Genomic DNA, 23,964 nt, shown 5'->3' on the forward strand with positions numbered 1-23,964 from the left:
TGTTTGAATCATAAACATTGTACAGAACAGTAATCTCCATTTCAAACTAATGGAAGAAGGAATGTATAGGCTCAGTGTGCTTTTATTTCCTGTCGTCTTGAAACTGTTTGTTTACACATTAATATTATTTTGAGGAAATCACAAAGTTAATGCACAGTTAATGTTGCCAATCCTGATATATTTCAATGCAGGGAGACTGTATTTATAAATAAGATATATGAGGTAGAAGTCAGCGATGGAAAACTCAGCACTTCCTAAAAACTTCCTGACCACAAGGCGGCACTGTATTCAAGCCTTAGCTTTTGATTCTTTCTCTGCTCAATTTGGCTGTGAATTGTGTTCAAGAGCTAGAGAGGCTACCCCAGAGTCCCTTACCAATTGTATATCAACAAACACAAGTACCAGCAACTTTTTGGAAAGTGTTACTTTCTACTAAGTACCTTTTGAGTATTCCACATTTTACTGAAGCCTTGTTTTTGCATTATGCCTTTACAATTTTGTTCATGAAGATAACATTTATAGTAGTGAAAAAAGCCAACCTACAGACATGCATTTATTAAAATTAGATATTTCTTTTTGTGTAGTGGAGCTTTTGTCTACTGTGATATTTGTGTTCCTTGTGATCTTTTTTTTCTGGCCTTGAATAGATCATTGTCAGATAACAATGTTATTTTTTAAAGGCACATCAAAGTATAAGAATAAAAATTAAGTATGTTCCCTTCGCCTCTTTTAGTCTACTTCATCTTTTATGAATGGGTTGTATATAGTAAATGTGTATATGTATATAATGGACAATTTGCCAATTAATTAGTATTAAAAGTAATATTGTAGAGTTGATTTGCACATAATCAGCTATAATACATGAGTTAAGTACTGGTAAGCACCTCTGTGGCAGTATACAAGTGTATACTGTCAATAGAAATGTATGTCAAATGTACAAGTTATATTATATTATTCATTGGTGTGATTTGCATTTATGAGTCCAATCATGACTTGACTGATCAACGAGTGATACCTGTCTGACATCTGCAGAGTTGGTATGTATTGATAATGGACTTTGATTTTACTTCAATAAAATAATTGCATACCTATACAGCCACATTGTCCTGGTTACAGTTCTAAAGTGCAGATTATTTAAAACTATTTATTGAAGCAGTGATTCTTTGTTATCAATACTCTGCATTAACTTGATGAAACAATAGCTGATAATGGTGTTTGAAGTCTTTCTGCATTTTTCTCAAGGACGCCGGGATCAGCCCCCCGCCCGCTCCAGAGAATAGTTGGGACCCGGTTGGTGTCGGTGCCGACCGGAGAGGTGGAGGATCACGGGTGACAGGGGATCGCGGCGACCCCCCCTCCGCCCCCCTCCCCGCCTTGCGCAACACATCTCCTATTCTGCGGTAAAGATGGCGGCGTCAGAGGGGGCGCGTAGCGGCAGAACAACGGCACAACGATTCTGAAAAAGCTCCAGATTTTACCCAATCTCGCTCGCCTGGTACCGTTATTTTCCAGTTGGGACACCATCTGGATCACCGGGACACAGACAAAGGCTGTCACGCGCATGGGGTCGCGATTTTATTGTTAAAGGCAGAGTGGGTGGGTTTCACCGATAGCTGCTAACGTTAGCTAGCCAGGCGAGCTAATAGGAGCTAGTCAACGTAACGCTCGGTGAAGAAGAGCGAGGAGCGGGTTGAGGAAGACCTTTCGGGCCAGGCCGCTCCAGCTCGGGGGAATGTGAACCAGGGGGAGCGCAGGGGGGTTTGCTCGCTTCGTCCCGAACGTCCTTACACCAAACTACCGGGATGGGGCAGCAGGTAAGCCGCGTCGGTGAGAGCACATCGACCGGACTCCAGCCACCACAGCCCCACGCGTCCCAACCGCACCAAGGGAAGGGGAACCGGGCGAGCGGCGCCGGGAGGAGACCCCGGGAACCCGGCAGCAGCACCGGGACACCGCCGGGCAGGACCGCTGCAGTGAACGTGCCCGACCCGGGGATCAACGTCTTCACACTTCATTCAGGTAACAAGAGCACCGTGTTGTATAAAAGAAGGGAAGGAGTCCGGTTTTACTTTGATATGTGTTTGCTGATGATGAGCGCTCGCTAGCCGAGACTGTGCTAGTTTGACAACGACGCGTTAGCGGAAATAGCCATGCCAACTAACCGTGCCTTTCCATGTCTCATCCATTTTACCATGCGAGTGTTAATTTGTCAACTGTCTGTGCGTGTAGGCAGGAGGCCGTTTAGTCAGAAGACGGGCAACACAGTTGCTCCTATTTGACATGAATATAGCAGTATGCTGGCGCGTGTGCAGCTACGTTATGTGCTGCATGTGACTTGATGTTCCCCAAAGGAGGAACTGTGTTTTTGGAAAAGAGGAAGAGTCTTCTCTGCTCAGCCCGAAGGGTCGTGACTGGAAGTGAGCCAGTTATGTTATCTCTAAGGCCCCTCTGTGTGATATTTGGTTTGGTAAACAGTGATTCTTGCCTCCGGTGGTTGAGTAGCATTTCCACCCCATTAACCCACCATAGCAGCCACCATGGGCTCGCATTACAATACCTAGTGGTTTTCACATGCTCACTTGCATCCTCTGTCTGATAATGTCTACTGTTACAACACACTCAGCAAGCTGACTGCACAGTTTGATCCAGTGGGAGATGTGTGTGAATTATTTAGAGTCACCTTCTGTCATTGCATGATTGCGCTCATGCAATCATCAACGTTTAAAGCTACTCCTATGTGATTATACTTTAATATCCTTCAGTCTGTCTTCACACACGATTAGTACGTTTATGTATAACATGAGTACTGTGAGTCATGCATAAAAAGACACTCACAAAAGAGGTGTGGCAGTACCTATGGTAACCCATGTTTCTGCCTCAGAGCAATAGCTGTGCATTGATATTGTTATCCGCTCTGTTAGTCACAGAGAACAGTGCAGATCTGAACCACAGACAAATAGTCCAGCAGTAACTCCCCTTGATGATCTGCCTCCGTCCTCCCAGCCTTCTGCCCTCAGGCAAGGTCTCTTAGTGGCCGATCTGTGCTTATTAGTAATGGTGATGACAGGATGCCTAGTTGGTGACATGCATAGTATCATCATTATCATCATCATAGTCATGCATTTGAGGGCTTTTCATACTGTAGTGTTTTAGCTTTACTATTCTCTCTCTCTCTCTCTCTCTCTCTCTCTCTCTCTCTGTGTGTTTGGGACATCTTATGCTCGATTTGATGAAACACAAGTGTAAACCATTTGGCATGTTTTGTGTCGGTCTACCTGCAGTTGGCTTTGTTTCTCACTCTTGTGTCCTACGGGTGGAAGGTCACTTCACATAAGCTGTGTGCTGCATAGATGTAAAACTACTGCTGATTTCCCAGACCCAACGTCCTCACACTGTTGCGGTGAGTAAGGACACATCGAAGATGCAAGCTTTTGGGAATGGAACACGTATTCAAATCCTGGCTTGCACATCTCAAAAGTAACCTTCCTCAGCTTGAACTACATGTACAGACCTAAGTGCAGCACCGCTTAGTGTCGGCACCGGCCTGTTCTCTCCGATGTCCGGGCAGGAGTGACCTTTTTATAGCAGCCAGGATGCAGTCACACAGCCACTCTGCAGATAGACTGCTACTCTTCAAAGTACACAATAATAGAACAAAGACTCTTAAGCAAGGAAGCTTGGGACTGTGAACTATGTCTTCAACTGACTATCAAAGTGCCTTTTTTTTCTGCTTGTCTATTTATGTGATAATGATGCAACATTGTCTTTCACATCTTTGTGGGTGACATTTTGAGAGGCTATTTTGGTTGTTAAGTTGTCAGTGTTAATTAGGGCTAAAACTAAAAGATGTTTTCCTTATTTGTCAGTTATGTTTCTTCTAAATACATCATCATTTAGTTTGTAAAATGTCAAACAAAACTCACAATTTACAAACTTAAATGAGTTTCCATTGCTAATTGAGTATGATTAGAGGCCACAAAACAAGTTTGTTGTTTTTATATAGCGTATAGAATTTTTATAGTACCAAAATATTGTCATCCACTATAGGATCAGTTTCTTAAACAAATCAACCATTTTTTGTCTATCAACAAATCTGTTGAGCATTAGCGGTGATTGAATTGATGAGATGGCCGTATTGGATTTCTGTGAATTTGACAATGACGCCATGTGACCAGGTCTTGTCAAGAGGAAGTTGAGATAGGATGAGCTTTATTGATCCCATGCAGGGAAGTTGGAAGTGCCACAGCAGCAAAAGGAAGTACAAAAACAGATCAGTATGATTGTGAGTCAACCAGTCAGCAAAGTGTTGGTTTGACAACAGATCTAAGTCAGTGTTGGTGTCATTTTAATATCTATTAGTGTTTGTGTTTCCATAGGAGGAATGGCTTCAGAGTCTAACGCATGAAAGTTACCAGAGCGCAACATGTTTGAAGTGGTTTTATTAATCCAGCTTTAACCACTTTATAACAGAGTAGCATACTTCATAAACTAAATGATGCCTTCTTGGGACGTAATTGAAAGGTGCCAGTCTATGAGGAATGCATTTTTGTCTGTTGAACTCATGCCTGTGTGTTGCTGCCTGTCTTTCCAGCACGTATCAGTGGGTGTCATGTGCACATGCTTCCACTAGAGTTTCTATCAGTATGCTTTCAACCACGGAGTCATTTTAGGGGGATAAACACGGGGCTGGAGGCCGTTGGTGTAAATTGGCTGTTAATATGACCGGCCAAGTGGCCTCCATCTCTTCATTTCTCTCTCCTCGTTGGGAGTGAAATATTTCAACGTCTGTAGTTTCCAGCTTTGGGCTGTCTTTCTCTTTCTCCACTTGAGACGAGGCGAGTCAGCTCCTGTCCCCTGCTCAGGTGTGCAGCAGTTCTCCTAGGCTCATCACTAATTGAGCATCCATGTCTCCCAACTAGACAGTGTTTACCCCACTAGACAGAAAGTCCAGCTAGAAAACACTGAGGTAAACAAGGACAGACAGGGAGCAGACTGCCTCTGTGCTGATTCAAAGGGAGCCACCGCTGTGAGTATTGGTCGAAGTGCAGTATTGGAGAATCAGAGGATGCAACATATTGATGGTTCCACCCCTTCAGCCTTGTCAGGATTTTATCTGATACACCCACTGCGTTGAGGAGTCCTTTTGAACTGACAGTGGGGCAAATTTGCGGAAAGATTGGCCTCATTAAGGTAGCACTGCAATCAATGTTCTTATAGTATTTCACTTTCACATGTCTTTTATTTTGTCTTCCTTAATGAAATCTACATCTTGCTTGTAAGAACTCTGAATAGATTTTAGGGATAGATGTATTGACTGTGTTTAAGAACTGGTACTTCTCACGTACCGGTTCAAAGTGATAGGCTCATCTATTTTTATTCTGAAGAGATCATAGAAATTGGGGCAGATGAGTGAACGGGAGTATTTTTTTTTTGGCAGTTTCGCTGATAGTGATTGCAGAGCCGGCTGTACCTAAAGAGCAGCACTGTTAAAGCTGCCCGGAGGAGAAGAGAAGCGTCTGGATCCAGGATCCATGGACGTAAGCTGATTTGCATCACGGGTGAAATTAGATTAGAGACAAATCCACTTTTCTCTGGACTCCATGTGCTAAAACCCCCAACAGCCAGGAAACGTCACACAGCAGCCACTATGATCTCTTGGGATAATCAAGCTTCTGCAGCTTTGGGTGAGATTTGAATAGGCTTTAAAAGATAATATCCTGGAGAAAATTATTTGTTGCTCAAAAAACTAGTTAGTCAGTCCTAGTGACTGCTAATATCCACTAGGAGGAGCCATGGCCACACCTCCTCTGGGGGAAACTGCCTAGAAATTAGGGCAAAACTGATGAGTCTGACTGTGATGAGATGGATGTGTTTTTAAGAATATTGTTTCTGTGCAGATTATTTGAACCACAATCAGACACGTTTTATGTTGGAAGACTGCATACCATTGTGCACTCTGTAATGGCTATTTGTTAAATAATTTAGGTTTCTCTCTGCCTCTGTCCTCACCCCTCTGCTGTTAGGCCCTTCAGTTGACCAGCTCTGCCTGTCTGCAACATTTGTCCCACATCTAAGAAGAGTAGTCCTATTCAAAACAGTAAAATGCCCTTTCATTTACAATGCTTCAACACAGAATGTGCCGTAGTTGAATGTTACCTCACATTTCAGAGATTTATATGATGTGCATCATGTCACATTTTAAGAAATTGAAGAAATATTTACTGAAGATTCTAAAATGTTTCAAAGAGCTGAGTTTTTTTGTGACTGCATGCTTCTGTGACCAAACTCCCCGTTGTAGCCTTGAGCCTTTGCATCTGCTACCAGTCAACCTTCTGTAGTTCCCAAAACCACAGTCCTCGTCTCTGTTTCTTGGCCTCAGCTCTATGCAGCGCTTATCATTAAAGAGTGAGGATTAATCACAACAGTGAGTGATTGGACTTGCAGATGTTGAAACCACCCCTCACATCCGTCAGATTAAAAGCACCAAATGTTTTAAACTTGTGAAGAGGTCTGCCCAAATCTTTGCAGTGGCTCCTTGATAAATCACAGTTGGACGCTGCAATGGTGCAGCAGGGTGAAAAAATGTGATATGGGTTAGGAAAGGGGGGCAATCCCTGTGCCAAGTCTGTTAAGCATTGACTCGCTTCCAGGATCAGTCCTCCTCTCTTTTACTGCCATTATCGCTGCAGCTTATCTTCTGGGTTGCAGGCTGGAGACTTGGCTAGAAATGCACACTTCCACACATACTGTAAAAAAAATACATACATATAGATATATATGCTTTCTTTCTCTACGTCCTTGTTTGTAAGTAAAGATATAATGTGGTGCGGAGGATCATACGCACCACATCCTACTGACCACATAAGGCTGTGTGTATTGGCAGAATTCTGGTGATGCAATACACGGCATGATACAGGGGTTACAATCTAATATATTACAATACTGGATGCAAGGCAATATACTGTATAACAAGTTTAAAAAATATATACAATTTCAGGAAAACGGTCTAAAAAAACTAGGGCTGCAATTAACGATTATTTTAATAATCGATTATCGGTTGATTATTTTTTAGATTAATCGGATACATCTGCCAAATGTGAGCCCTTTTTTACTGTAATTGATCTCCTTGGAGCAGAGGCTGCATTTAGCATACCCTGCGTTATCAATATGTATGAAATACTGGGACAGTGGGAAGCTGTACTGCTCCTTTCACGTCTGTTTTGACCTCCACTTCCTCTCAGCCCTGCATCAAGCTGCGCTACATATAGAGTGTCCTCTTCCTTAAACTATTTCATTCACATCATCTTATCAATATCTGGGCCTCTTATGACCACGAAATCACGTTGTTGGCTAAGCCCAACTACGTGATTTGCTTCATTCTACTTTGAGTAAAAAGAATTAAAAACCTGCAGCCAGATCCGCCGGTGTGCCGGTTTAACGTTAACGAGTGACAGCGTGAACTGAACCAGACCGCGGGGTGACGGCATGTTTCATCACGTTACGTTTTTTTACAAGCAAGACTGAACTGTAACGGAACATAAAGTAACTTTAACGACAATACACAACCCAAACACGTTAGCTAACGTGATAGCAAGTAGGGCTGAACGATTTGGGAAAATAATCTAATTGCGATTTTTTTTTCCTCCAATATTGCAATTGCGATTTAATATACGATTTTAAATTTTTTTTTAATTTTATCCTCTCTTTTCCCCAACAAAACATAATGAATGATTTTATTATGACCAACACAATATTAGATACATTTAGTGTAAAATGTTCTTTCCCATTGGCTGGGCCTATTTGTTAGAATTAAATAAAAAGAGGAGTGGGAGGAAATATGAATTTATTTAATCCCATCCACTTTCCACAACTCAACATAATTTATATATTTTTACACATGATAATTTACCAATGGCAAGATGTAATCTGTGCCCAAAACACTGGAGCCTCGTCCATTCATTAAGCCGTGCAGCCAGCACCATATTTGACGCGTTGTCTGTCGTGATGCAGACGTGTTTCTCCTCGTTGAGATCCCGAGCTCCGAGGTTGAAATCTCCGTCAATAAAATGGACTGATTTGGCTCAGCTGTGCGGCTTGACCACAGATCAGTAGTGGTAGCAAAAATGTCCACCGTTTTAAGCTCCGTGGCGACTTTCTCTTTGCACTTTTTGTACAGCTCCGGTATGGCAGTCTGACTGAAATATGTACGGGGGGTATCCTGTACCGTTTATCAAGCGTTTTTATCAATGCCATGGACCCAGGCTTGGTCACCGGGCTGAGAGGCATCATATATTTGGCTATGAACTCGGTTATTGCCCGAGTGATTTCCACGTGTCGTTGTGAATTACGTTCATATGGATTGACGCTTTCAAACATTTCGGTCAGTGATCCCTGTCTTAGGGTATTTAGCTTGTCTGGCGCACTGGTGCGCGGCATTTTGGCCATACGACTTTCATACGTTGATTTGTGGTGTTTTTATAAGTGCTGGAACAAGTTTGTAGTGTTACCCCGTGAACAGTGGCGGTTCTACATGTAATTACGCCCCCCCGGAAAAATATTTTATTTTGAAAAAAAAACGGATACATCCGTCTGTGCGTAGCCTCAAACGTAGGGGGCGCCAACCCCCCACACAGTGACATGATAGATATTGGAAAACCGCTTCACGGCCCAGATGATTTTTTTTTTTTAAAGTGGTCGTGCCGCCCCCCACGTGTCATGAAAAAGTGCCGCCTGCTGGCATGGCATATACATTGAATGAAGGGGCTCTACTGGGCTGTTTTGGCAGCCAGAGGCATCTCGGCTATCGGACTAAAAGCGCAGTGGAAGTAACATTTCCCCTTAGCCTCTGGTCAATTATTTAAACTGAGTCATTGTAAAGCAGCTTAAACCGACACCCTAGAATGGTTAAACCACGCCACACACAGATTAGCTGTTCAGACATCAAGATTAGTCCTCGGGTGCTTCTGTAAACCCTCATCGCAAAGACGGAAGAAAACGAGGGGGGAGGCAACGCGGGGAGTGTACTTTTTAAGGCTTTAGGGAGATCTGCTGCGGTGAACACACCTCTTTACCGGGGAGTTGAAAGCATAAACGCACACCTTTGCCAGATATTTAACACGGTCCACACACAACATTGCATAATGCATTGAACAAGACCGGGCAGATCTGCAGTGAGGAAGTCTACTGTCATGTCAGGGCTTTTGTGTGAATTTATGGCATCTGCGGGACAGAAAAACGTGCTTTCTTTTTTGTCTTGGGGCTTGAGCGAGGCTAAAATATAAATAAAAACAATCCAAAAACACTTATTTGCTTTTTAGTATTTTACATCGCAAGGACTGAATTTGTATTTTTTTTTAAGCACATGCTCAAACAGGTCATAGTGCCTGGATGACTTGTGTTAAAATATAATTGATCTAATATATCATTTTCTTTAGCATGTCAAACTGGATATTTACAGCAGACCAGTCTAGTTTTGGCAAGGAGGTTTTCAAGTGCCGTCCAGTCTCTCTGCTGTCACATAAAGGAGCACTTAGCTTAGTTGCCAGCACACCTAGAGGGAAGCACTTAGAGCCCATTATTAACCCATAACAAGCCCAGAGAGGGGCAGGGCACGCTGTGGGTTAGGTCTCCATCCTTCTCCATCCCAGGATGAGCCACTGGCTCTTAGTCCCAGACTGGTGTTCGTCCACTCCCTAATTGATGTATTCCCATGTAGTCAGTCGACGTGGTGGTCGTAGAGAACAGAGCTGAATAGAGAACATTGACAGGCGTTCCTGGCAGCGGCGTCTATAAGTACTTACTCATAGAGGTTTGCAACACCAGGATGTGTTAAAGACGGGTGTCTGATCTGAGGGAGAAGAGGAGAAGACATCATAGTCTGCCGGCGTGGACATGTTTGAAATGTGGGCACAAGGCAAGTGCATACATGAGCGTGTGTGTGTGGTTATTGAGAGTATACCGCATACAATAGTTCCACTGCTCATGAACCGATCGCTCGTTTCAGACTGATATCAGCAAGTAGAAGTGTGGTCTTTTTACACAATAAACTTCTAGTCCTCAGAAACAAGAGAATATCTTCCTGAGCGCACTCACTCACTCACTCACTCACTCACTCACTCACTCACTCACTCACTCTCAAACTGTTGATGGATTGCTCATAAATCCTAGTGACATAGTTATTTGTCCTGGTTAAATACTATATATGACTGCAACTAATGATTACCTTTAATATTTCATTGGTGATTATTTTCTTGATTAATCAAATAGTTTTGTTTGGTCTACAAAACATCTGAAAATGAAGACACAATCACAATAGCCTTGAGCACTAAGTAACGTCTTTAAATCTCTAGTTATGCCAGCCAATAGTCCAAAACCCTAATATATTCTGTTTACAAAAATATAAATAGAGAACAGCAGGAGTTGGTATCATCTTTTGCTTGTCCAAATAGTTGCAGACTATTTTGCATTTGATCTACTAATTGAATTATTGTTGTAGCTCTAATACAATATTCTGTGAACATTTTAATAATGTATATTAAGTACATACTAAATGGCTTTGTGCCCTTGTTTTTTGCTCACCCAATAGTTTCTCCTGATCAAAATGTTTTTGTGTTTCGAGTGTTTACTTTTCGGATTCAAAGGTAACGGGATGTCCATATTTTTGTGCTTTTGAGACTATTTGAAGACGAAAAAAGAGAAGTCTCGATGTGATCATCAGAAAGGCTGCTTCGAGATTACAACACACAGTAGTCCCCCCCACCCTTGTTTGTAGATACCGTTGACTCCCATATTCCTCACCTTTTCTGGCTCTGAGCCTGCCACTGGATCTGATCTGGCCTGTTTTACAGGCTCATGTAATGTCTTGTGTGCGTGGGTCTCACCCACGGCATTGTCTTAGGTTTTTGTGATGTCTTCCTGTGGGCAGTGAGCCATCTATCTCCTCACCACCATCACTATGTCCTCTGCTTCGCAGAGTTATTTCTGGATGTCATGCTGCTATGTTTTGTTCTCCAGCTTCTAAAAATACAACCTTACCTAGCTGGTCATGGGCTTCATATACGATCTCTATTGTTTTTTATTAGGATGTGTAAGTGACGTTATTGTGTTGTTTAATACTTTGGCACAAGGCGGTTGCTTGGTGAAGGGAATGCTTTAAAGACTAAAGACACATGGAGGCACAAACCCGCATACAAACAGCTGCAAGGAAGCAGCAAGGAGATAGAGTGTGTGTGTGTGTGTGTGTACCAGGGTCACCTCTGTCCCAGCTGTCTTAGGGGGTGCAAGCTTGTCGTGCCCCTCAGACTTGCAAATGTCCTTTCTGCTTCGCTCAACACAAAGCCGTCATTTCTTCAGAACGCACATGTGCTACACTTCACAGCACACACACACACACACCGAGGCACCCGGACGGGCACACGACATACCCCACGCAGACCAACTGCTCCCTCAATCAAACGATCCAGCACATGAGCTCTGAGCTCAGCCAAGTGAACAGCATCACGCTTTTTGTCTGGCATATGAAGGATTTGAAAGAGATTTGAAATATATATATCTCAACTTGGCATCCTTTCATCATCAACTTGATGATGCTAGGAAAACTATTTTATCTAATTGGGTTATTTGATATTCAATTCAGTTTATTTTGTATAGCCCAAAATCACATATACAAATTTGCCTCGGAGGGCTTTACAATCTGTACATATGACATCCCTGTCCCGGGACCTCACATCGGATCAGGAAAAACTCCCCCAAATATGCACCTTGGCGTACTTGTCCAGTCAGTGATTGGGTGTCTCTTTGTGTCTTGCTGCTTGTCTGGGATGACTTGAGTAGAGATTCCTCAAATCGAGACCTTTGACAAATGTATCCAGCATAATATTACTATTTCATTAAAAACATTCCTAAATACAGTGATGTGATATGTACTATGTAAGAGGAGCAGCTCTGACAGTTGGCTCGGCCTGACTACAGCAGTTGTAGTCATGCACACACACAGGCAGAAGAAGTGTGGGTGAATAGACCCCCCTCCCCAGGGGAATAAGACCAGCCATCTGCTGTTGGCCACAGCACTGGTCCAGGCCTCACACCCTCTCACACCACACACACACACACACACACACACACACACACACACACACACACACACACACACACACACACACACACACACACACACACACACACACACACACACACACACACACACACACACACACACACACACACACACACACACACACACACACACACACACACACACACACACACACACACACACACACACACACACACACACACACACACACACACACACACACACGTGTCACATGCAACTCAACTTTCCTCCATACCATACATCTAGCCCTACCTCCCCAACCCAACCTCTGTATATACATGGGGGGACTACACACTTTTCTTGTTCCCCCTCTCTGCCACGTTTTGCCATCTCTTACAGTGCGTTTAACCGCAGAGAACATCAGTCATGGATGTCTGTGTTCGCCAGATGGACCTTGGAAATCCTGACTCCCCTCGGCCACATCAAAGCTCGTAGGGAGTTCCCAGCAGGAGGCTGCTAGTGACTACTGTAACTTCAGAAGTTTAGGTGGTTTGATTCAAGGACAGCGTGGGTAAATACTTTGTGGAGTCTCCGACAGCATTTGTACCTTCGCAGTGAGGGAAGTACCTCGTGGTCCAGAAGAATGTACACTTGTGCTTTTCAGTCTACTTAGACACGGTCAAGCTTAAAACGACTGTTGGGAGTCATCGCAGCGGATCGAGAAAAACTTGAGAGCTTCTTTGGATACTAGGACTGAAGATGTACTGGGAACTGTGGCTGAGCCAGGTCACGGCCAGTGCCGCGTTGCAGTGCATGCTGGTCCAGAACAAAGGTGGGCAAGCATTGTGCATAGATGTGGATGGACATACTAGACAATATTGAGCAAAATTGTTTGGCATGGGAGAAAGATATTGAGTGCTGATTTGAACAGAACTCAGAAAAGCTCTCTGTGTGCATGGCATGTGCCTGCCACATGGTGTAGAGTAGACTAACAATGGAAAAGGCTGAATTTCTTGATGATGTGTCGCCATCTTTGCACAATTAGAGCAATAACTCAGATTTCACATAGTACTTTAAGTTGGCATGGGCCAACCTGAACTAGTCTGAGGAAAAAGTTATGTATTTGTCATGTTTTATTTGCACAAGGTGTCTCAGAAGCTTAGAGTTAAAAGCGGCATTATTCTCTTTGACTTGCTAACGACAGTCTGGTGATACAAAGTTGTCTGGCATCTGACGTTGATCAAGTTTGGGTTCTCAATTCTCTGATTTAAAAGCCATAATCTGAAAGAAATGTTATGTTCTGAGCTGCGTGTGATTGTTCACACGAGCTGACCTTTAGACTCCATTTATCACAGGCAGCTACTTTTGTGCTCTTCTTAATCACAATTGTGGGTTTACACCAGCTTCCTTGTAGTTGGCTGCATGTCATTTGATTTTGTATTTGTTAGTTTGGTGGGCTCTTCTATTTCTAGACCAACAACGATATCGGGCCAATACTGACTCAATAACTGAATCGGATACCGTTGACAATGAGGTTCTATGTTAATATACTATTTTAATTATTTTAATTTTATTTGAACCTCTGCACTAATGACAGTCTTCTCACTGATGGTTTAGTTTATAAGTAAGTTCAAGTGAGTCATCCGTATTAAATTAAGCCTATTTCATAACCAGCTAAAGGTTCCTCACAGTGACTTTGACTAGTTTTTTTCTGTTCTTAAAGGCTGCATTACTGATACATAAGAAAGCTTATTTCATCTGTCTAATTTTAAGAATCAACTAGTGTTCTTGTTGTAGTTAGCTTGTAACGACTGCAGATGTTGAAAACCGGAAGATGACCTTTGGCGCTTTGTGTTGGCTCTTTCTGTTCCTCAGATCACAGCCATGTGACTATTTTCTTGATTTTTAGAATTCAACTTTAACCATTTAGTTGCATTTTGACTAAAATATACATCTGTGTGTTATACCACAAGTTACAGCCCCAAAACAACTATAGAGTGAAATATTTCAATGTTTATAAATGCAGGACTTATTGCAAAGTTTTGGATTATCCTAAATTGTGCCTCCATTTATGAAAATAAATCAAGTTTAATCACTATGTCTATGCCATTGCTTTCACCTTCTTTTGAGGCAAACGTGTTCAGTAATAGCTTTTCCATTTCAAAGTTGCTTGTATTAAAGGCTAAAATCATTCTCCGTCCCTCCGGTTCGCCACCCTTATCTCCCACTTGCTCAGCAGCTGTCCAGACATGCAGTGACTTTGGCAGCAGCTGTTGAGTTGAGTACGTGTAAGCCACGCATGTACTTGTTCTTCATGGTGCGTCTGTTAATGGGTGTGTGTGTGTGTGTGTGTGCGTGTGTTTGTGTGTGTGTTATGTAGCTATGGTAATCACTGCATTTTGCTCAGAGAGATTCTTTCCTACCACAATGCCGTAGCTCCTCCCTCCTTGCTCTATACAAACAGTTTAAAACACTCTCACCTCAGACCTTACCTGGCTCAGGCAAGACACGACCGGCTTCTGTGTGTAGCCATTGATAACAGTGCTCTTCAGAGAGTGGATACAGTAAAGTGATGCTTTTGAGGTGCCTACAGGCAAGCAGCAGTTTTGAGGACGAGTGGACAGCTCTGAGCGGCCGTCATCGCCACACAGGGTTCAGGCAGGGGCAACAGACTGGACAGACAGGTAGACGATCAGTGAAATGGACACTTGGGATCATGGAGATTTTAATCTGTATCATGTGGTTAGAGGACATCTTGCCTCGGCTACCCTGTTAATCAGGGGCTTTTTGCCTCAATATAGTATTGGAATAGGACATCTTGTTGTGATCAGTTTGTGCTGATGGTTATTATTAGACACAAAACAACTTATTGTTTTGGGGTTTCTGTATAAATTTGAATGATTGATTTTCTTCCTCCACTGTTGTTCACCTGTGTAAATGACATTGCATTCCCAGGCACATTTATCTGTGGTTTATCTTCCCTCTCTCTGACCATCGCTCCTTCTTTTCCTCCAGAAGCTCTCCACCGGCCATTCGGCCTGGACTCTGCAGCGCTGACGGAGGCGGTGCGCTGGAGCTCCAAGGAGAACCTGCTGGGGGCAGCCGAAAGCGACCCCAACCTCTTCGTTGCACTTTATGACTTTGTCGCCAGCGGAGACAACACACTCAGCATCACTAAAGGTAAACTCATTTCTCTGATTCACTGTAAATTGATTGCAACAACTGTTTGTTGATGGTGTTCGCCTGTTAACTGCCTAAAAAACGTACATTTCAGATTCCACGAAAAAAGAGGTTTTGTGATATTATGTGCTGAAACGAGACTTGAAAAATGTGTTCTTGAGTCCACTCTTCTCCGTGCATCATCACTGAAGGTTGAGTCTTGCTAAGCAAGACTGTTGACATCTGTTGGAACCAAGAGGGATTTCTTACATGTAGGAAAGAGTCGCTGGAGGCAATCCTGCCTGTGATTGGCAGGTCAGCAACTCCCAGCTGAAAGAATGTTTGATGAGTACAAGTTTAGTTATGCCAGAGGAATGTTGTGTGTCAATAGAGCTTACCCAACCGTCACCATAATCGCACCCTGCCGTGACATCAGCCCGTATCTGACCCCCAACCCAAAGCTTTCTTTGTCAACCGCCCAAACCCGTCACATCCGTCTTTCACACTACACTTTACTTCTTTTACACCACCTGTGAGCTACATGTTTGTTTACTTCATCATCCACTAGTAGAGGTGGAAAAATAATAACCGGGCGTGGGACAAGGAAATGTTATCTTGGGTTCAAACCAGCAGTTAACCGGTCAACCATCTTCCCCAGAGTAATGGGCTTAAAATATCCTATTAGAGACAGCCAGGCCCGTGTCCCCAACCGATCTAAAGCATTAAACGTGGCAGAGTGTAAATTATCCATCCTTTTCAGACTTCCACGGCAGCTGCATGGGATGGAAATGATGTTTAGACCCTGACTCATGGAGTAAATCTGAGATTCCTGCCCACATGCAAGCATATGTGCACTCCCAGGCTCCTGCTGCACTATTCCTATCGGCCCGGCTCTTTGCCCTGCCACATGGAAACACCCCAGCATGCCTCTAATGGTCTGTGTGTGTGTGTGTGTGTCCGTGTGTGTGTGTCCGTGTGTCAATGTTCACATTGAATAGGTTCAACTGTTACCATGACAGGGGGGGTGAGCAAAGCAGGCATGGGCTGATCAGAGAAGGCACTTCTCTGATCAACGAGCACACGTCTGGGGCTAATCTTTGTCTCTCTTCTGTGCCAGGCTGAACCAGGCTAGGCCAGACTAGGACCCGGCTTCAGGCAGACATGGCTCCCAGTGTGTGAGGCAAGGAGGCAGTCAGTGTTTCCACTCCCTCTGAACTTACAGACACAGAGGAGGCTGTTGGATTGGTGGCCTGGATGTGGATAACCATCTCTGTTTAATGTAGTTCTGTGGATAGCCAGCATAGTGTGTCACTTTAAGAGCGAGACCTGCAGCTCTAGTTAGTGGTTACATGGTAGTGGGCCATGGTTGACTGACTCTGGTGTGTGTGTGTGTGTGTGTGTGTGTAATGCAAGCTGCATTAAGATCCACTCCAGCCCTCTGTGAAAAGCTGGATAACTTAATCTTGACGTTTTATTTCTTTTGGTTATCTCGTGACAAAATAACTTTGTTGTGTGAGTATCACAAACTGCAGTGCAGTGTTTTGTCGTCTGATAAGTCTTCTAATGCATTCATTTGTTACTTCACCTGGACTTCCTGAATCAGATGTCATTGTCTCATCGGTATCCAAAGCAACACACACACGCGTCATACTTTGTGTGTAAGACTTTGAGTCTGACTGGTGGGTGAGATAATTGGACTGGAAGAAAAAGACAGCGTAGGTGATTGTGTGATAGAAGAGCAGAGGTAGGTAGACTGACGGGACTGATCACTGCATCATTCAGTGTTGTTTGTTACACTGATGGGTCTCTTTCCACCCGTCCTGTTTCAGCACATCACCGCTCTGCTCTGCTCACTCATGTTGTCTTCAGCACTGATGTCAGAAATAAAGACAACAGACCAAGTCACTACATGCCTGGGTTTGCCGAGCCCTCTATGACAGATATGCAGTTCACCCAACCCTATCATTGTTCCATAGCTTTTGATGTAGTTTCAATGAGAGGCATGTCGACTACATGACTCCTCTCTCCTGTTATTAACCAACGCTGGGACTTGATAACAAATTATCTTCTTTGTTGTCTCTATAAGGAATCTGAGAGAGAGATGAATGAAATCCTTTAATCAGCATCAGATATTTAATCATAAAACATAAGAACCTCTTCTTTAAACATTATGATTAGAGATTTTTTATCTTAAATTTTTTTAAAGCATTTATCAAAATGGCTTGCAAGATTTACTCCAAGTACTGACTAGCTTTTGTCAGTTTTAACAGTACACATGGGTGAGATAAAAGCCACGATAACTTGTTGAACCGCCAGTCCACGCTGCCACTGACCATGAGATCAAGTCTGACAAGTTGCCCCTCTTGCGTCCAGGTGAGAAGCTGCGTGTGCTGGGCTACAACCAGAATGGAGAGTGGAGTGAAGTGCGCTCAAAGAACGGCCAGGGTTGGGTGCCCTCCAACTACATCACGCCGGTCAACAGTCTGGAGAAGCACAGCTGGTACCATGGGCCCGTGTCACGCAGCGCCGCCGAGTACCTGCTCTCGTCCCTCATCAACGGCAGTTTCCTGGTCCGGGAAAGCGAGAGCAGCCCCGGACAGCTGTCGATTTCTCTTCGCTATGAGGGGAGAGTCTACCACTACCGGATCAACACCTCCTCAGATGGAAAGGTAGAGTGAAGGGTGGTTGACAATGAAAGAATGCTTCATCTTTATGATACTCTTTAATTATATTGTTCATAATAAGCTCAATTTGTAGAACTTTGACAGCATTCATTAACTCTGTCCCTCTCCTCATCCTTTCCTTTTGTCCTCGCCCACCTCCAACCCTTCCCCCCTCAGGTGTATGTGACATCTGAGAGTCGTTTTGCCACCCTGGCCGAGCTGGTCCACCATCACTCCACTGTAGCCGATGGCCTTGTGACCACCCTGCACTACCCAGCGCCAAAATGTAACAAGCCCACAGTGTACGGTGTGTCCCCCATCCACGACAAGTGGGAGATGGAACGCACCGATATCACCATGAAGCACAAGCTGGGAGGAGGCCAGTATGGAGAGGTGTATGTGGGAGTGTGGAAGAAGTACAACCTCACGGTGGCTGTCAAGACCCTCAAGGTAAGAGGCCCCTCATGTCATAGTTTATTGTCACTGAGCTTTATTGTGGGAAGCTGGTTTGTAAAAGTGGTTATAGATCGCCACCTGCAGGCAGTCTTTGGTAATACAGGTGCTGCATGTTACTTGTTCCTGGCTACCATGTCTTTCCTACCCACTGACAAGAAGCCTCTTTTCTTTTTGCTTTTTTATTCACTTTCCATAATGACAGGAGGATACCATGGAAGTTGAAGAATTTCTGAAAGAAGCAGCCGTTATGAAGGAGGTTAAACACCCAAACCTCGTTCAACTACTAGGTCAGTATTTATGAACACTGATTCTATGTTACTGTGCCTTCGACAAAACCACACCAATTTTCCTACTATATTCATCTTAATACATTCTAAATCAGACACAATCGCTCTCAGTGGTTGTTGCCAACTTTATTCTAACGGCTGCCTCTCCCACAGGTGTGTGTACGCTGGAGCCTCCGTTCTACATTGTAACAGAGTACATGCCACACGGCAACCTACTGGACTACTTGAGAGATTGTGACAAGGAGGAGGTGAACGCTGTGGTGCTGCTCTACATGGCCACACAGATCTCCTCTGCCATGGAATACCTGGAGAAGAAAAACTTTATACACAGGTGAGAGCATACTCTTGATGTGTGTGCGTGTGTCTGTGTATGCCTCATTTGTCAGACTAATCAAATTTCTCTCCCTTTCCCTTCTTTCCCTCCCTCTTTTCTCCTTGCCTCACTGTCCCTCCCTCAGGGATCTCGCAGCGAGGAACTGCCTGGTCGGGGAGAATCATGTTGTGAAGGTTGCAGACTTTGGCTTGAGCAGATTGATGACTGGTGACACTTACACGGCCCACGCTGGGGCCAAGTTCCCCATCAAATGGACTGCACCAGAGAGCCTGGCGTACAACACCTTCTCAATCAAGTCTGATGTCTGGGGTGAGCAATACATGAGCATACGTTCATATTAATTATTATATTAGTTATCCTCACTTGTAGCGCATTCTTCCATGTGTTAATGTTTGATCCTCTTCCTTACAGCTTTTGGGGTGCTGCTGTGGGAAATTGCCACCTATGGCATGTCTCCATACCCTGGAATCGATCTGTCGCAGGTCTATGACCTCCTGGAGAAAGGTTACCGCATGGAACAGCCCGAGGGATGCCCGCCCAAAGTCTATGAACTCATGAGAGCATGTAAGTAGTAGCCATCATTCCTGCCTTTTGCTTATTCACCAAGTGGTCACACTAAAGTGGGAAGACATGAATAGAGGTCGACAGCTTTGAAAAGCTTAGTTTGGGCTTTGATCTTTCCTAGATGCTTGTCGAAACCTTTGTCATATCACATTTTGCAGCATCCCCTTCCACACTGTCTTAAAACTCATTATCCTGTGATTATAAAGAAGAAAACAGGCTTACAAACAATAGTCTGGAAGTACAGGATCTGTGAAAGACCAGATTGTTTAAGTCTTTTACAGTCGTCAAATTAGGTGCTGTCTTTTAGTAACATGTCTTTTTGTCTGTCTCTCTTCCAGGCTGGCAGTGGAGCCCATTGGACCGGCCTTCGTTCGCAGAGATCCACCAAGCCTTTGAAACAATGTTCCATGACTCCAGCATCTCTGAAGGTAGAGTTACTTGTAGTTTATCCTCAGATGTCTTTTGTGGAGCTCAAAACCGGCATTCACAAAGCTTCTAAACGCACTCCTCTAAATGAGCTGAACAGGCAAACTCTTCATTCAGAAAGCTGACGCTTAACTTTGCTAGCAGAGCTGCCTGTTCAACTTTGCTGCCTTGAGAGACAGCTAGAACATCTTATATAAAATTAAAACTTTATTAATCTCTGTTGAGAAACTGTGTCATTGGCGCAGCATAATTTAGGGTAAAGTGCAACATTTTAAAAACAAAATGTTTATAGCTAACCCCATAATAATAAATATGTTTGACTGCCTTCTAATAGTTTGAATCTTTTGTTGTACATTGCAGAGGTAGCAGAGGAGCTCTGTAAGACGGCCTCCTCTGGTCACTGTGGACCGCTGCACCCTTTCAGTCACGACATGCCCCTGTTGCCTTCCAAATCTCGCACACTCCACAAGCACACAGAAAACAAGGAAAACATTGAGGGTGGACTCGACGGACGATCCGACCACGGCACGCACGGTCACTCAGGTACAGCCAGCCATGCCTACCTTTCTTCCAATCAGTCAGATGCAACACATTATGATTCTGCAGGTATGCCAGAGAACGCCAATTCACAGAGTCAACTGCAGCGGCGCAAAGCCCGCCGCCGGCTGAAAAGAAGGGCCATCATTTTCCCGACCAATGGTGCCGCCATCTTTCTAGCATCCGATCGATCATCCAGTGCTCTTTCAAAGCCGATCTGCAAGCGCAGCCTGCCATAGTCCCTATACACTGGCCTAAAATTACAACTGTTTCAGCACTCAGAAGTATTTTATTTCTAATGTTCAAGGTTCTGTTTATTCAGCCGTGAAACTTAGTTGCTCCTGTCCATGTCATCCGACACCAATTAAAAGATGTTTAAGATGCTATAATATATATTATAAAGTATAAATGTGATCATGTGATTCAGGGAGTCACTTCAAGTCAACCACAAACACAAATATATTGAGTGATCAATGGAGACAGTTTTTGTTATCTGTGATGGAATGAAGGTCATATTCTGCCTTGTCCTATTTGTTGCATTACTGTTATTCCCACATCCCAATCAATAGTTGGTAACACGTCATGTATTCATATTTGCTAACCCCAATATTAAATTTAAATAATGTTTGTCTTGTCTCGTTTAATTTATTGTTTATTTGTTTTATATTAAAAATAAAATGTTTCATTTGTGTGTTTACTGTGAAAAAGACCATCTGTTCGTCTTTGTCTTGGTTTGCTTTTTCTCACTTACTTCTGGTACTGTTACCATGTGGTTTAGCTTCGTCTTGGTCCTTGAACAACAAGTATTTACCAATAAAGTAAACAATAGCTTTCATTCAGTCATAAATCAAATAAGAATTGTTACTGTGATAATGCAGAACATCATCAAGTGTTTGTTTTGTTAATGAAACCACAAAGATTGTCACCACAGTTATGACTTAATTTACATGTGTGTTGTACTAATATTCCTTGTTTGTATGCATTTATGTTTTCATGCAAATGCTATCATTGAAGAGAGAACCATGCCAAGTAAGAGCTGTGTACCGTTTGTGCCCTTATTCAGTTAATGTAACTTTTGCCGTTGTAATGTATTAGATTTATCTAATTCATTGTCTGGTTAGCAAAGCTTGTGCACCACTCTGTAGTGATTCAAACACCAGCAGAAGTGTGAACATGTATTTCCCTCTTTGAGCAAAGTTACGCAACAGCCCCCGTAGTAACGGGTTGGGCAGTTTCTGTATGGCATGCGTTATCATCCTAGAAGTGTATTCATCATCCCATCTTTTACAAGAGCAGCTTGTAAATCATTGAATTAGTGTCTGCATGACTGGCATGGCCTGAAAAGTTTCCATCCCTTTTCCTGAAAGGCTTTTTCCTTACTCATGAGTCCCAGAGGAGGAAAGAAAAGCTTTTAGAGAGAGCGTGGGGGAGTGAATAGTCCATTTTATCACAACAGCACACAACTGACTGATGCATTGAGTGACATTAATCTATAAACGAGCATATTAAGAAACTAAGGGGATTCCGAGCAGTGTTCTTCATTACCTGTTTCTTGAGGTATTAAGTAACCCTTTTAATATGAGTTTGTGGTTTTGCTGAGTTCAGCCCAGCTTTGTGGCTCTGTTTTAATCCAGCCCTCTTTCCTTCTTTCCAGGCTGGGCTTCTACCTTGTTAGGAGGAGATGGCCGATCAGGCAGCTCCCCGGCTCTACCCAGAAAACAGCAGCCACGAGAGAAATCTCCCGGCAGCCTTTTAGAGGACGCACAGGATATGGGCACATTTACGCGAGACCGCAAGGCTGGCTTCTTTAGCTCTTTCATAAAGAAGAAGTCTTCCTCTTCTTCCTCCTCGCCGTCGTCTCAGCTCCAACAGAACCTCCCGACGCCGCCCAAGAGGAGCAGCTCTTTCCGGGAGATGGAAACGCAGCCTCACAAGAAATACGAGCCCACCGCTGATTTCAGCGCTCCTCCTCCCCAACCCCATTCGGACAGTCTTGGTGGCTTCTCTGCCTCGCCCTCTCACTCCCATGGAGAACCCACCCAGCCTCAGTCACGCTGCTGTGGGGCTGCTTTTGGACAGAAACCCTCTGGTGGGGGGCTTGCTTCACAGATGACGAGCGGCAGCAGTTGGAGTGGGTTGGCTGGTTTTTTTACCCCTCGACTCATCAAAAGGACCCTGGGGCTACGGACAGGAAAGACAACCTCTTCAGAGGAGACTGGGAGTATAGCAGGAGGGCCTAAACCCTTTCCTAGGTCCAATTCTACCTCCTCAATGTCATCTGGGCTGCCAGATCTGGAGCGCATGGCTCTGACTTTACCCAGAAACCGCAGTGCTAAACCCCCTCTCGAGAGGACTTCCTCCACAACCTCCCAGCCAGAGAACGGGGCTGCGCGGCCCTCAGAAACTCTGCAGAGGAGGATGGATGAGGGGACGGCACAGATCAGGGAAAGGCCCAAAGCCAAGCTATTACCGCGAGGTGCTGCCGTAGGGGTGAGGGCGCCAGGGGTTGGGGGGGAGGTGGGGGAATCGGACAGTCTGTCTCGGGTCAAAGAGGGTAGAGAGGAGAGTGGGGGAGGACCAGACAGGCAGCACAGTTGGTCGTCTCCCTCTAAGACTTCTAGTTCAGTAGCTTCATCAGCCGCAGCAGGTGCGCCGACTCACAACCACAAAGTTCCGGTCCTGATCTCCCCCACACTGAAGCACAGCCCAGCCGACGTGCACCTGGTCGGACTGGACTCTCAGGGGAACCGCTTCAAACTGCTGTCCGAGCACCAAGCAGACCGGGACAGGCCGCGGCTTGTAAAACCCAAGTGTGCTCCTCCTCCCCCTCCCACCCTGCGCAGCCTGCAACACTCCTACAGCGGCGACGGAGAGGAGCAGGTAGGAGGAGCACCAGTGGAGGTAAACGGAGACGCGTCGAAAGGTCACCGGTCGGGGCGAATGTCAGGTCCAGCGACGACGGGCAGACCGTCAGTGCCACCACCACAAGTGCCTCCTGCATCTTCCTCTTCTCCGTCCTGCCCCGCCACCACCAATACGACTCCCACCAAAATGGCCAACGGGGCCGCCACCACTGCCGCCTCTTCACACGCGGCATCGTCTGCCGGTTCCAAAGTGGCACTGCGGAGAACCAGGCAGCAGGCGGAGCGGGTGCCCCTGGAGCGAGCTAGTCGCGTGGCCTTGCTGGAGTGCGCCGAGTGCCTGAGCAGCGCCCTCCACGCCAGCTCCGAAAGCCCCTCCAGCAGCCAGGTGCTGGACGCTGGCCACCAGCTGCTAGACTACTGCTCAGGTTATGTGGACTGCATCCCTCAGATGAGGAACAAATTTGCCTTCCGAGAGGCAGTGGGGAAGCTGGAGCTCAGCCTGCAGGAACTGAGGGCCTCGTCCTCAGGGGGTGGAGGGCTGAGCGGCGTGGGGCCCAACACTGTACAGGACAACCTGCACAGCTGTATTAAAGAGATTAGTGACGTAGTCCAGAGGTAG

At 44.7% G+C, this 23,964-nt stretch overlaps 1 protein-coding gene across 4 annotated transcripts; it reads left to right on the plus strand.

The window, feature by feature from the left end:
• Window positions 1–1,802: 1,802 nt before the first annotated feature.
• On the plus strand, window positions 1,803–23,964 carry abl2 (c-abl oncogene 2, non-receptor tyrosine kinase; the record flags this gene model as incomplete). Of its 4 annotated transcripts, XM_079220996.1 has the most annotated exons (12): window positions 1,803–2,019; window positions 15,107–15,235; window positions 17,588–17,883; window positions 18,055–18,327; window positions 18,536–18,620; window positions 18,774–18,951; window positions 19,079–19,263; window positions 19,366–19,518; window positions 19,857–19,946; window positions 20,305–20,487; window positions 21,496–21,510; window positions 22,136–23,964. In XM_079220996.1, the coding sequence occupies 12 exons, from the start codon at window positions 1,803–1,805 to the stop codon at window positions 23,962–23,964; spliced, it is 3,633 nt and encodes a 1,210-aa protein (XP_079077122.1). The 4 variants fall into 4 exon arrangements, with proteins under 4 accessions (XP_079077122.1, XP_079077120.1, XP_079077121.1 ...); XM_079220994.1 differs by lacking the exon at window positions 21,496–21,510 and having other exon boundaries at window positions 15,071–15,235; XM_079220995.1 differs by lacking the exon at window positions 21,496–21,510.

The sequence above is a fragment of the Taurulus bubalis genome (genome assembly GCF_910589615.1).
Source record: "Taurulus bubalis genome assembly, chromosome: 7".
Classification (NCBI taxonomy): Eukaryota; Metazoa; Chordata; class Actinopteri; order Perciformes; family Cottidae; genus Taurulus; species Taurulus bubalis.